Source organism: Phocoena phocoena, chromosome 11 (genome assembly GCF_963924675.1).
Source record: "Phocoena phocoena chromosome 11, mPhoPho1.1, whole genome shotgun sequence".
NCBI classification, from domain to species: domain Eukaryota; kingdom Metazoa; phylum Chordata; class Mammalia; order Artiodactyla; family Phocoenidae; genus Phocoena; species Phocoena phocoena.
Genome location: NC_089229.1, coordinates 19,605,113 through 19,614,703, shown reverse-complemented (window position 1 = coordinate 19,614,703; position 9,591 = coordinate 19,605,113). Strand labels below are relative to the sequence as shown.

The window sequence follows — 9,591 nt, the reverse complement described above, 5'->3', positions numbered from 1 at the left end:
AGTTGAGGCACAGTGAACCATTCTTACAGGAAATCGTCCTGAAATCTAAGTTCCCAGATGCCAACCCTGTAAGCAGGCTTTTCAAAGGGCAGTAGTCAGGCCTGCTATATTAACTCTTTTCAGCATGGGCCTTTTGGAACTAGATCTAGGCTCGGAACTCCCATGATGGCATTCTTGCCACATTTTATTGGTCAAATCAAGTCACAAGGCTGACCCAGATTCAAAGGGGTGGAAAATAGACCATCCCTTTTGGGACAGTATAGGGATAGAGGAAATTGTTTCTTTTGCGTTTTACCGTAGATGTTACCATCTATCTCAAAATAAGTATTTTAAAAAATACAGCTTTAATTAGCTACGTTTGTGTCTATAATTATGTTTGCAGAATTTGCATTTATCTGTTTTGTATGAATTTTCAGATTGAAGGTTGGATTTTGTTATTTTCAAAGATTTGGCTTAAGAAAACTAGAGGAGAGAAAAATATGATTGGGCAGAAATTGTATTATTCTGTTTTCCTAAATTTAATTAAAAGCAATCTAATAAATATGAAAAGACCTCTTGTTCACTATTTATTTTTCTGTCACTCTGCTTCCTTATACATGTTAAATATCAATTTCCAATTAAAATAAGGCTTTTTAATATTGCCTTCTGTCTTACTTTAAGAGGATGGCTGTGCTTAATCAGAAGTCTGTCTTGGATATGATTAAAGAGTTCAGAAGGAATTGGCACACTTTTTGTATCTCTGAGAGAACTACTGTATGTGGTGCAGACTCCATGCTCTTGGCATTGCAGCTCTCCATGGCAGAGAACAACAAGCAGGTTAGTAGACTGTATTTAGGTTAACTTTTCTTTTTAAGTGAATTTTGTTTGCTGCACATTTGAATAAACTTAATTACATTAATTTCTTTGCAGTATATGCTCTCCTATGATAATATCAATATACTGTAGTCACAAATGCCTCTGCATATATTTGTCAAAATGTTACAATTGGATTTGAAATGATTTGTTTCAAAATTAAGGCTTTTATATGTATAATTGGACACGGGACATGCACATTTGATATTTAATTTAAAATCTTAAGGTAAATACACAACTATTACGATTATGGTTAAAAATTATTTTTATTTGATAAAACTTCTTCTCTGAAAAGTTCTAGAAAGCACACATAAATAATGTTTATTTAATGCAAGTATTTTATGACTAATTTCAGGCTCTGTAGTATAGATTAATTATTCCTAAGCCAGGCTGAGAAGCAGAATCATTTGGGAGGGCTTTTAAAAAATACTGGCTTCTGGGGCTTCCCTGGTGGCGCAGTGGTCGAGAGTCCGCCTGCCGATGCAGGGGACACGGGTTCGTGCCCCGGTCTGGGAAGATCCCACATGCCGCGGAGCAGCTGGGCCCATGAGCCATGGCCGCTGAGCCTGCGCGTCCAGAGCCTGTGCTCCGCAACGGGAGAGGCCACAACAGTGAGAGGCCCGCGTACCACACACACACAAAAAAAATACTGGCTTCTGTACCCCAGTCTTGGACACTGATTTTCCTAATCTGCACTGAGACCCTAGAAATTGTCTTTTTTTTTAACCTTTTAATCTTTTTTTAATCTGAAATGATTCTTACACAGTCGTCTTGGGCCAAACCAGTGTTTGGAATAAGCTCTACCTAAGGGGCTAGAGGCATTCAGATGAGAGAAGGATGAATGTAGGCTGGAGTGGTAAGGAAAGCCTTCTTGGATTTTATATAATATACTTAAAGGAGAGAAGTCTTTGGATGGGAAGGATTTAAAGAAGCGATGAAGGAAAGGAAAAGTCAGTTCAGTGGAAGCATCCAGGGGGATTAAAATCATGATGGTTTGAAAATGGTAAGGAGACTGTCTTGACTAGAGAAGAAGATTTTTGAAGGGTGGAATGGTTTCAATGGGTCTGTTGGGCTAGATAGTGAAATGGCATTCTCATGAATTTTTTTTTTTTTTTGGCTGTGCCATGCCGCATGTGGCATCTTAGTTCCCCAACTAGGGATCGAAGCCGTGCCCCCTGCATTGGAAGCGTGGAATCTTAACTACTGGACTGCCAGGGAAGTCCCTGATGAATTATTTTAATCCTATAAGTCACTAGTTCCCAGACTTTTAGATTTCATTTACCAATAAAATTTCCCCCCCAAATTGGATATTGACAGATTTGAACATTTCTCATGTTAGCACGTAAAGCCATTGAGAAAAAATAGTGACTAGAACCATCATTTTGAAAAAGGAAGAATAATTTAACACCTGAAAATTAGGAATTCTATAATCTTAAAACAAGAGATAGTTTTTCCTAAGTGTGGATAGTTTGCTGTTTTGCATATTTAAAACAATGTATATTAAGATAAATTTTGAACATAGAAAAATTTTGACAAAATTCTATCTTAGGTAGTCAGTTATTCTTTCCACACATTTATTAAGTTCTTAGAATAATGTTATTCTAAGAATATATATATTCTAGGAATATACCACTGAAAGAAATACCTGCTCTTATGGGATTTATCTTCTAGTGAGGAGAGACAGATAATTCTCTAATAAATAAGACATTTAGCATTTTAGGTCATAATAAGTGCTGCAGAGGAAAATAAAATAGAGATGCTACTAAGGAGTGTTTAGAGTTTGGGGTGGGAGAGTTCTTGTGATTTGGAATAGGGTGGTCAAGGAAGGCCTCATCAAGATGATGCCATCTGAACAAAGATTTGAAAGGGGGGAAGAAGGAAGAGTTGTGGAAATTTTTGTGGCAAGGGACTACCAAGCAAAGGGAACAGCAGATGCAAGGGCCCTGAGGTAGAAAATGCCTCGCATGTTCAAAGCATAGCAAGGAGGCCAGTACAACTGTTTAGCTGTCTATATACATGTTAATTTCTTCCCTTTCTTCCTCCTTGCCCCAGATTTTTTTTTTTTTTCGGTTCGTGGGCCTCTCACTGTTGTGGTCTCTCCCGTTGCAGAGCACAGGCTCTGGACGCGCAGGCTCAGCGGCCATGGCTCACGGGCCCAGCTGCTTCCTGGACTGGGGCACGAACCTGTGTCCCCTGCATTGGCAGGCGGACTCTCAACCACTGCACCACCAGGGAAGCCCCCCTAAACACTCTTGGTGTTGTACATTCTGTGGGTTTTGACAAATGTATAATGATATATGTCCACCATTATAGTATGTATGGAATAGTTTCACTGCCCTAAAAACCCTCTGTGCTCTACTATTCATCTTTCCCTCTCCTCAGTCCCTGGAAACCACTGATCTTTTTACTGTCACCATAGTTCTGCCTTTTTCAGAGTGTCACATAGTTGGAACATAGTATGTAGCCTTTTCAGATTGACTTCTTTCATTTAGTAATATGCATTTAAGGTTCCTCTGTGTCTTTTCACGGTGTGATAGCTCATTTCTTTTTAGCAGTGCATGATATTCTGTTATATGGATATATCAATTTATTTATCCATTCACCTTGTTTTACTTTTCTTTCAACCAATAGTCAAAGATTCAACATTTAATAGTTTTTTAGCTTAATGGTGACATAATTATTAGATTTTCTGCTAATGTCCTCTTTATTTCTAAGAGCCCTTTTTTATTCTCTTTTTATAATGTCAGACTGTTCTTGATTCCTGGGTCTAATATTTTCTCCTTTGAGACTATTAATAATATTTTGTTGAGGTTTTCATCTTCTTGCATAATGTGTTTCCTCCAAGTTCCTTGTTTTTGTTAGTTTTATTTGGGAAGGACTTCCTTTCTTCTGATTAGAGACTTCCTTCATGGTGATCCTTGGCCATCCACCTATATTTAAGCAGAGCACTAAAATGTTTATTGGAAGCTCTTTGTGCAGGGTTAGGGCTTGTCAACCTGATCTTGCTGGGCCATTTGGTTGGAGAAGCTTTGATGTTGATATCTTTAGGATATCCGTTTTGGAACAGTTTCCTCGGAAAAGAGTCTTCTTTCCTCCTGCATGAAGGGTGTAAAGTTGAGCTGCGTATGTGATGGGTGCCTGAAAAGTGTGTCAAAATTTAGAATATAAAATGTCATGTGATTCCTATGATTTTCATTTGGGTTCTCTTCCTCAGCTGCATTCTTCAATCCAGAGACTATTTTACCCTGTCCAGGGAATAAACCCCCAATTTTCTGCCAAGGTAGATGAGTGGTTTCCCCTATCTCAGCAGAAACTAAGTATTAGGCAAAAATCTAAGTGAAGATTACCCAGAGAGGTAAGCACAATGCTGAGACTGCTTCAGAAATCTCTTCACCAGCAAGTATCTCTACCATCACCTTCTGCTGGGCAGATTTTGTTCTAGTGGACACAGTAAGAGTGTTGATCTTCAGGGGCTTTTGGCTGTATATGGAAGGTGGGCAAGGAATGTCTCTGATCCAGTTTCCTGCCTTCTTATGGTCAGCTTTGTCTCCTAAACTTTGTGCTCAGAGTTCATAAAAATCAGGTTCTTAAATGCCAGGGTGTGGTAGACACCAGGGGAGCACAGACCCTGCCATTTGCTTACCCTTCTCTATTGGCACTTTTTCACTGCTTTTGACCTTTTGTAATTTCCCTTCTCTTATGGACAATTCAGTCATGCTTAATAAAAGTTTTCCTATTTTCTCCGTAATTTTAGGTATTTTATACCAGGAGGTGCTTCTCTGTATATCCAGTTGTACAAATTGCACTGTTAAAGTGTCTGTTTTAAAATTGTAACAAATGGTATACATTTTTCTGTGTCTTGGTTTTATCATCCAACATTGTTTTCAGGACTTCATCAGGTACTGATAGAAAATTTGATACGATTTATTCATTTTAACAGTCATCCTTTGTGTGACTAATACATTTTATTCGTAGATGGACTTTTGGGTTGTTTGAAGTTGTTTGGTATTACAGTTTTGCACTGAAATGAGATGTCTGTGCACTGAGCAAGATGTAATCTAAGCCCCATACTCAGTGGGTCATATAGTAGGTACATCTTTAATTTGCCTTGATACTTCCATACTGCTCTTCAACTTGGCTGTTAGAATTGACATTTATATCAACAGTGTAGGAGAGTACCATTTTCTTATTTCTTTCCATATTAGGTGTTATCAAACTTCATTAGAAAAGAAAAGTGATATTTCATTTTGATTTTTCTGCTAGCTAAAGCATTTAGCACCTTTTAAAATTCTTATCTGACCATTTAGGTATCCTTTTTTGAACTGTTTATTCATTTCCTATGCTTATTTTACTGTCGACTTATTTTTGTCTCTTTCTCACTCTTTGAAAGAGTTGTACATATATTTTAGATACTCTCTTGTTTTACACTTTGTTGATATCTTCCAGTGTGCTCCGTTTACCCCCTTTCACTGGATATACTTCCCGTTTCACCAGTATTCATATGCTAGACCTCTCTACTGAGTCTTACTGTGGTATGGTCAAGTACTCACTGGATATTTTACCTTGATTACTGTCTCCACATCAATTTTTAAAAGTAGATCACATTGTTTGCTTCCTCAACTTACCACCTACCTTACCTTCCACACTCAGTCACTGAAGCTAGATACCTAAGGATCATCATAGGGTCTCTTTCCTTTGCTCCTCTTTGCAATTCATTTTCAAGTCTTGCCAATTTTACTGCCTGAGCATTTTTTTAAAAATCTGTCCTTCTTTAGTAATCTGAAGAAATGGTACTAAGGTAAATAATATATTATGAGGATATTGTATAATGGAATGGGCCAGCTGAAGGTTAAACCTTGGTGACCATGCACTAGAAAATAAGGAGAGAGAGAAAGTGAAATTATTAAGAATCATTGAATAGTGATTGAGGACTATTGTTCTGGAATCAAACAGACCATGTTCAAATCACCTCCTTTGTTTGTTTGTTTATGAATAATTAAAAAAATATATCCACAAGCTAAGTGAAATGTACCCTGAAGAAAATTTAGTTCTCATTGTAAAAATTTTGACATATTGAAATATTCAATACAAGTCACTTTTTGTTCAGGATTTGTCTATGTAGCATTCACTCAGTATCTCTTTCTACTTGTTAATTTTCTACTTGTTAAATCACTTAATTCACTGTGAAAATTCAGACTCTGAGTGGGAAAGAAGAGGAAAGATGAATTGTAACTACATTTTTCCAAGTTCATGTATATATGCATGCACGTGTGCAGTGGATATGGTGGGTCGTGGGTCAGTTTTACTTTAACTCTCCATGTACAGAATCAGCTCAGGCATCCCCATCTGTGCTCAGACTTCAAGTCACTTGGCAATGTGAAACAACATACACTTGCCTGCAGGTGCATTCATAAGTAGCAGATAGTAATAAAAAGGTGGAGTTGGTTGTATATATCCTTCACCTATATTTTCCACCCTCTACTTTGAGCTCTGTTTAGTTTTTTAATTCTCTGAAGTTTGAGAACATAGGCCCCTAAAGTAATAGTCCTTACAATAACATTTGATTACAATGAAACCTTTGAATACCTGGTAGAGTTGTTAGTCTGTTTATTGGTGCGCTTGTTTTCTTAACTGCTTTAGTGGGGAGAAAGAAAATAAGTTTTGAGTTTTAGGGTCTTGGAATATTTTCTTAGCTGGGGGGATATTTTAGCTTAAATAATATAACACCTCTCTAGCAGTTTTAATACTGCTAAAGATTTAAGCTATTATAGATTCACTGAGGATTATTAATTTCGTTATATGGCAAATATGTATAACTTCATTACTACATTGCAAATAAAATTTTAGCCTTTCTTTTCTTCGGAATTGGCTTCATAGTTTTAATTTGTCTGGCCATTATGTTATTAAGGCTGTTATTCACCTTAAGTAGCCTTAAGAACATTACAAATGGTCCTTTGGATGAAACAAAGCTATTAATTTTATAGCTTCATAGGAAGCAATCACAGCACCTGGGGTTGACTGTTAGATTTGAAAATGATCCAACAGTGACATAACAAATAAGAAGAAACTGTTTTTAAAATTGTATTACATTTATCTACTACCCTTCCCCCAACAAACAAATACTTATTTTACTTTGAATAAGAAAAGAGAAAGGAAACTGACAGTTTTTATTACCTAACATTTATCAGGTGTTATTTAATCTGTACAGTCTTACTTTATAACCAAGGAAGCTGACTCAGAGGGATTTCAGTATCTTACTCAAGGTCACACAGCCATTTAATGCTCTTAAGTAAATCTGTTATTTTTTTCTCTTTCCATAACAAGAATTCCAGTTAGTTAAAAATGTAAAGTTTATCTAAAATTTTGAATAATTATAAAAGTAACTTTGGTAAAATGTAAAAAGTACAAGCGCTCTGATAAAACGTAACTCTCCATTTTTCTCATTTTTTTCTTGTGAAATACAATCCTTCTTATGTCCATCAGAGAACTAAAGCATTGAAGATTTTGAACTTCCTTTAGATGTTAGCCAGCTGGCATGTTTTCCTAGCAAAACATTTTCTGATTTGACCACAGACCCTCTCAATCAGTTGTTACTGGTTTGAATAACATTATGCTGTCATGGTGGGCACCTGATCATGAAAACTGATATTTGGAATGCATTTTTATTTGTATTTAAAATGTTTTTATAATCCCAGTATAAACACTGTTAATCTAGTCAAAACCTTTTCTCACAAGATCAAGAGCTTGTATAGGCTGCTGGGACTGGGTCTTCCCGGGCTCTGCAGCTGGCGTCGACTTCTCCGCGCTTTTTGGTGGCCTCGCACGCCAGCGCCCTCCGGCTCCCGCCCGGCCCTCTCCCAGTCAGCCTGGCGGCAGGGCCATGGCGTGGCGGCGGCGGCGGCCCGAGGCCCGTGGCGGGGCCCGCGGCGCGCTGGCGCTGCTAGCACTGGCCCTGTGCGCGCCCGGGACCCGGGGACCAGGGACCGGGGCCCGGGGCCGGGCACTCCAGTGATACTCGGCCATGGTGAGCACCGAGTACGTGGACCCGTAGGCCAACCAGAGCGTGTGGAGCGCGCCTCGGAGAGCGGCCGCTTCGGCGAGAGCTCGCCCAAGGAGGGCGCGCGGGGCCTGGTGGGCGTCCCGCACACCGAGGACCGTGACCCCGAGGGTTGTGCGTCCTGCACGCGCATCCTCGTGCCCCGCGGCCGCGGGGGCGGCACCTTCAAGGACAAGGTGTTGGCGGCAGTGTGGTGGAACGCCTCGGCCGTGGTCCAATACAACGAGGAGCGCCACGGGAACCTCACCGCGCCCTTGTCCCACGCGGGAACCAGAAATATAGTAGTCATTATTGTTAGCGACCCCAAAGGAAGAGAAATTGTGGATCTGGTGCAGAAAGACATTCCGGTCACAATGACCATAGGGCTCGGCACACGGCACGTACAGGAGTTCATCAGCCGTCAGTCAGTGGTGTTTGTGGCCATCGCCTTCATCACCATGATGATTATCTCATTAGCCTGGCTAACATTTTACTATATACAGCGCTTCCTATACACTGGCTCACAGTTTGGAAGTCAGAGCCATAGAAAAGAAACAAAGAAACTTATTGGGCAGCTTCCTCTTCGTACTGTAAAGCATGGAGAAAAGGGAATTGATGTTGATGCTGAAAGTTGTGCAGTGTGTATTGAAAATTTTAAAGGAAAGGATGTTACCAGAATCCTGCCATGCAAGCATATTTTTTATAGAATATGCATTGACCCATGGCGTTTGGATCACCGAATGTGTCCAATGTGTAAACTTGATGTCATCAAAGCCCTGGGATATTGGGGAGAGCTTGAGGACATGCAGGAGACGCCTGCCCCAGAATCTCCCCCAGGGGCGTTTCGACTGCAGATCTGAGTCTTACTTTACCAGATGGTGACAGAAGTGACGCGGGCAGCTCAGCACTGCCCACCACCAGCGACTCCGTGCTGCCTTGCGAGGCCAGTTTTAAGGAGGATGATGATGAAAACACGGCCTTGCTAGAGACAAGCAGGAGTGACCCTCAGCTTGAAGGACCTTTCTCCTGGCGTATTACCTGCCGGCAGTTTCATGGACAGAGCTTGGGCTTGAATTAAAGGACATTTTATTTTTTTTACTTTAGCACATAGTTTGTATATGTGAAAATAATGTACATTCTTTTACCTTTCAGGTTCTGATTTGATATACAAAGGGCTAAGATACTTTATTCTTAAAAATAATTTTTGATTAGTCTTCATATATTTATCTACTAAAATGTATCATAAGATTAATTCTAATCAAGGATGGTTCTAGACTAAGCACATTGAATTCAGACTAGTTCAAATGGAGTTGTGTGATTATATTCAGTAATTGATCACATGAGGTTCCCTGGAGGAAAGGCTTTTTTAGAACATTAAACTTGTAAATGTGATGAGAGAAATCTATCGCTTCCTTACACCTCTGTACTATAGAGAGATTTCCAAACCTTAGAGCACTTTCATTGTTGTTTTTTATTTGGAGTTATGGGAAAAGCACTGGTTGACTTTAGGATTTGCATTTCTCCCTTTCATTACCTAATTTCTTCTAACAACCTTGATGGGGAGGGAAGTTTTGTCCATTTTTTTCTGTACACATAAAAAAAGCTACGATTCCGTATTGTGCACGAGCATGAAGTTCTTCATTGCTTGTTAAAGAAATGGAGTAGACAGACTCTGATGTACTCTGATATGGCGTTTTTTGGGG

General features: G+C 39.4%; 1 protein-coding gene and 1 pseudogene across 25 annotated transcripts in view; both read left to right on the top strand.

The window, feature by feature from the left end:
- Positions 1-663: 663 nt before the first annotated feature.
- The window catches only part of PARPBP (PARP1 binding protein), a 79,992-nt gene continuing 71,064 nt past the window's right edge, over positions 664-9,591 (top strand). For 24 of the 25 annotated variants that reach the window (XM_065887966.1, XM_065887970.1, XM_065887961.1 and 21 more), the window contains exon 1: positions 664-816. In XM_065887966.1, coding sequence (XP_065744038.1) covers positions 664-816 — 153 coding nt within the window. Of the gene's footprint in view, positions 817-6,275; positions 6,288-9,591 lie in introns of those variants that run through there. The other variant, XM_065887978.1, reaches the window with a different exon arrangement.
- LOC136130651 (E3 ubiquitin-protein ligase RNF149 pseudogene) lies at positions 7,733-8,966 on the top strand (annotated as a pseudogene).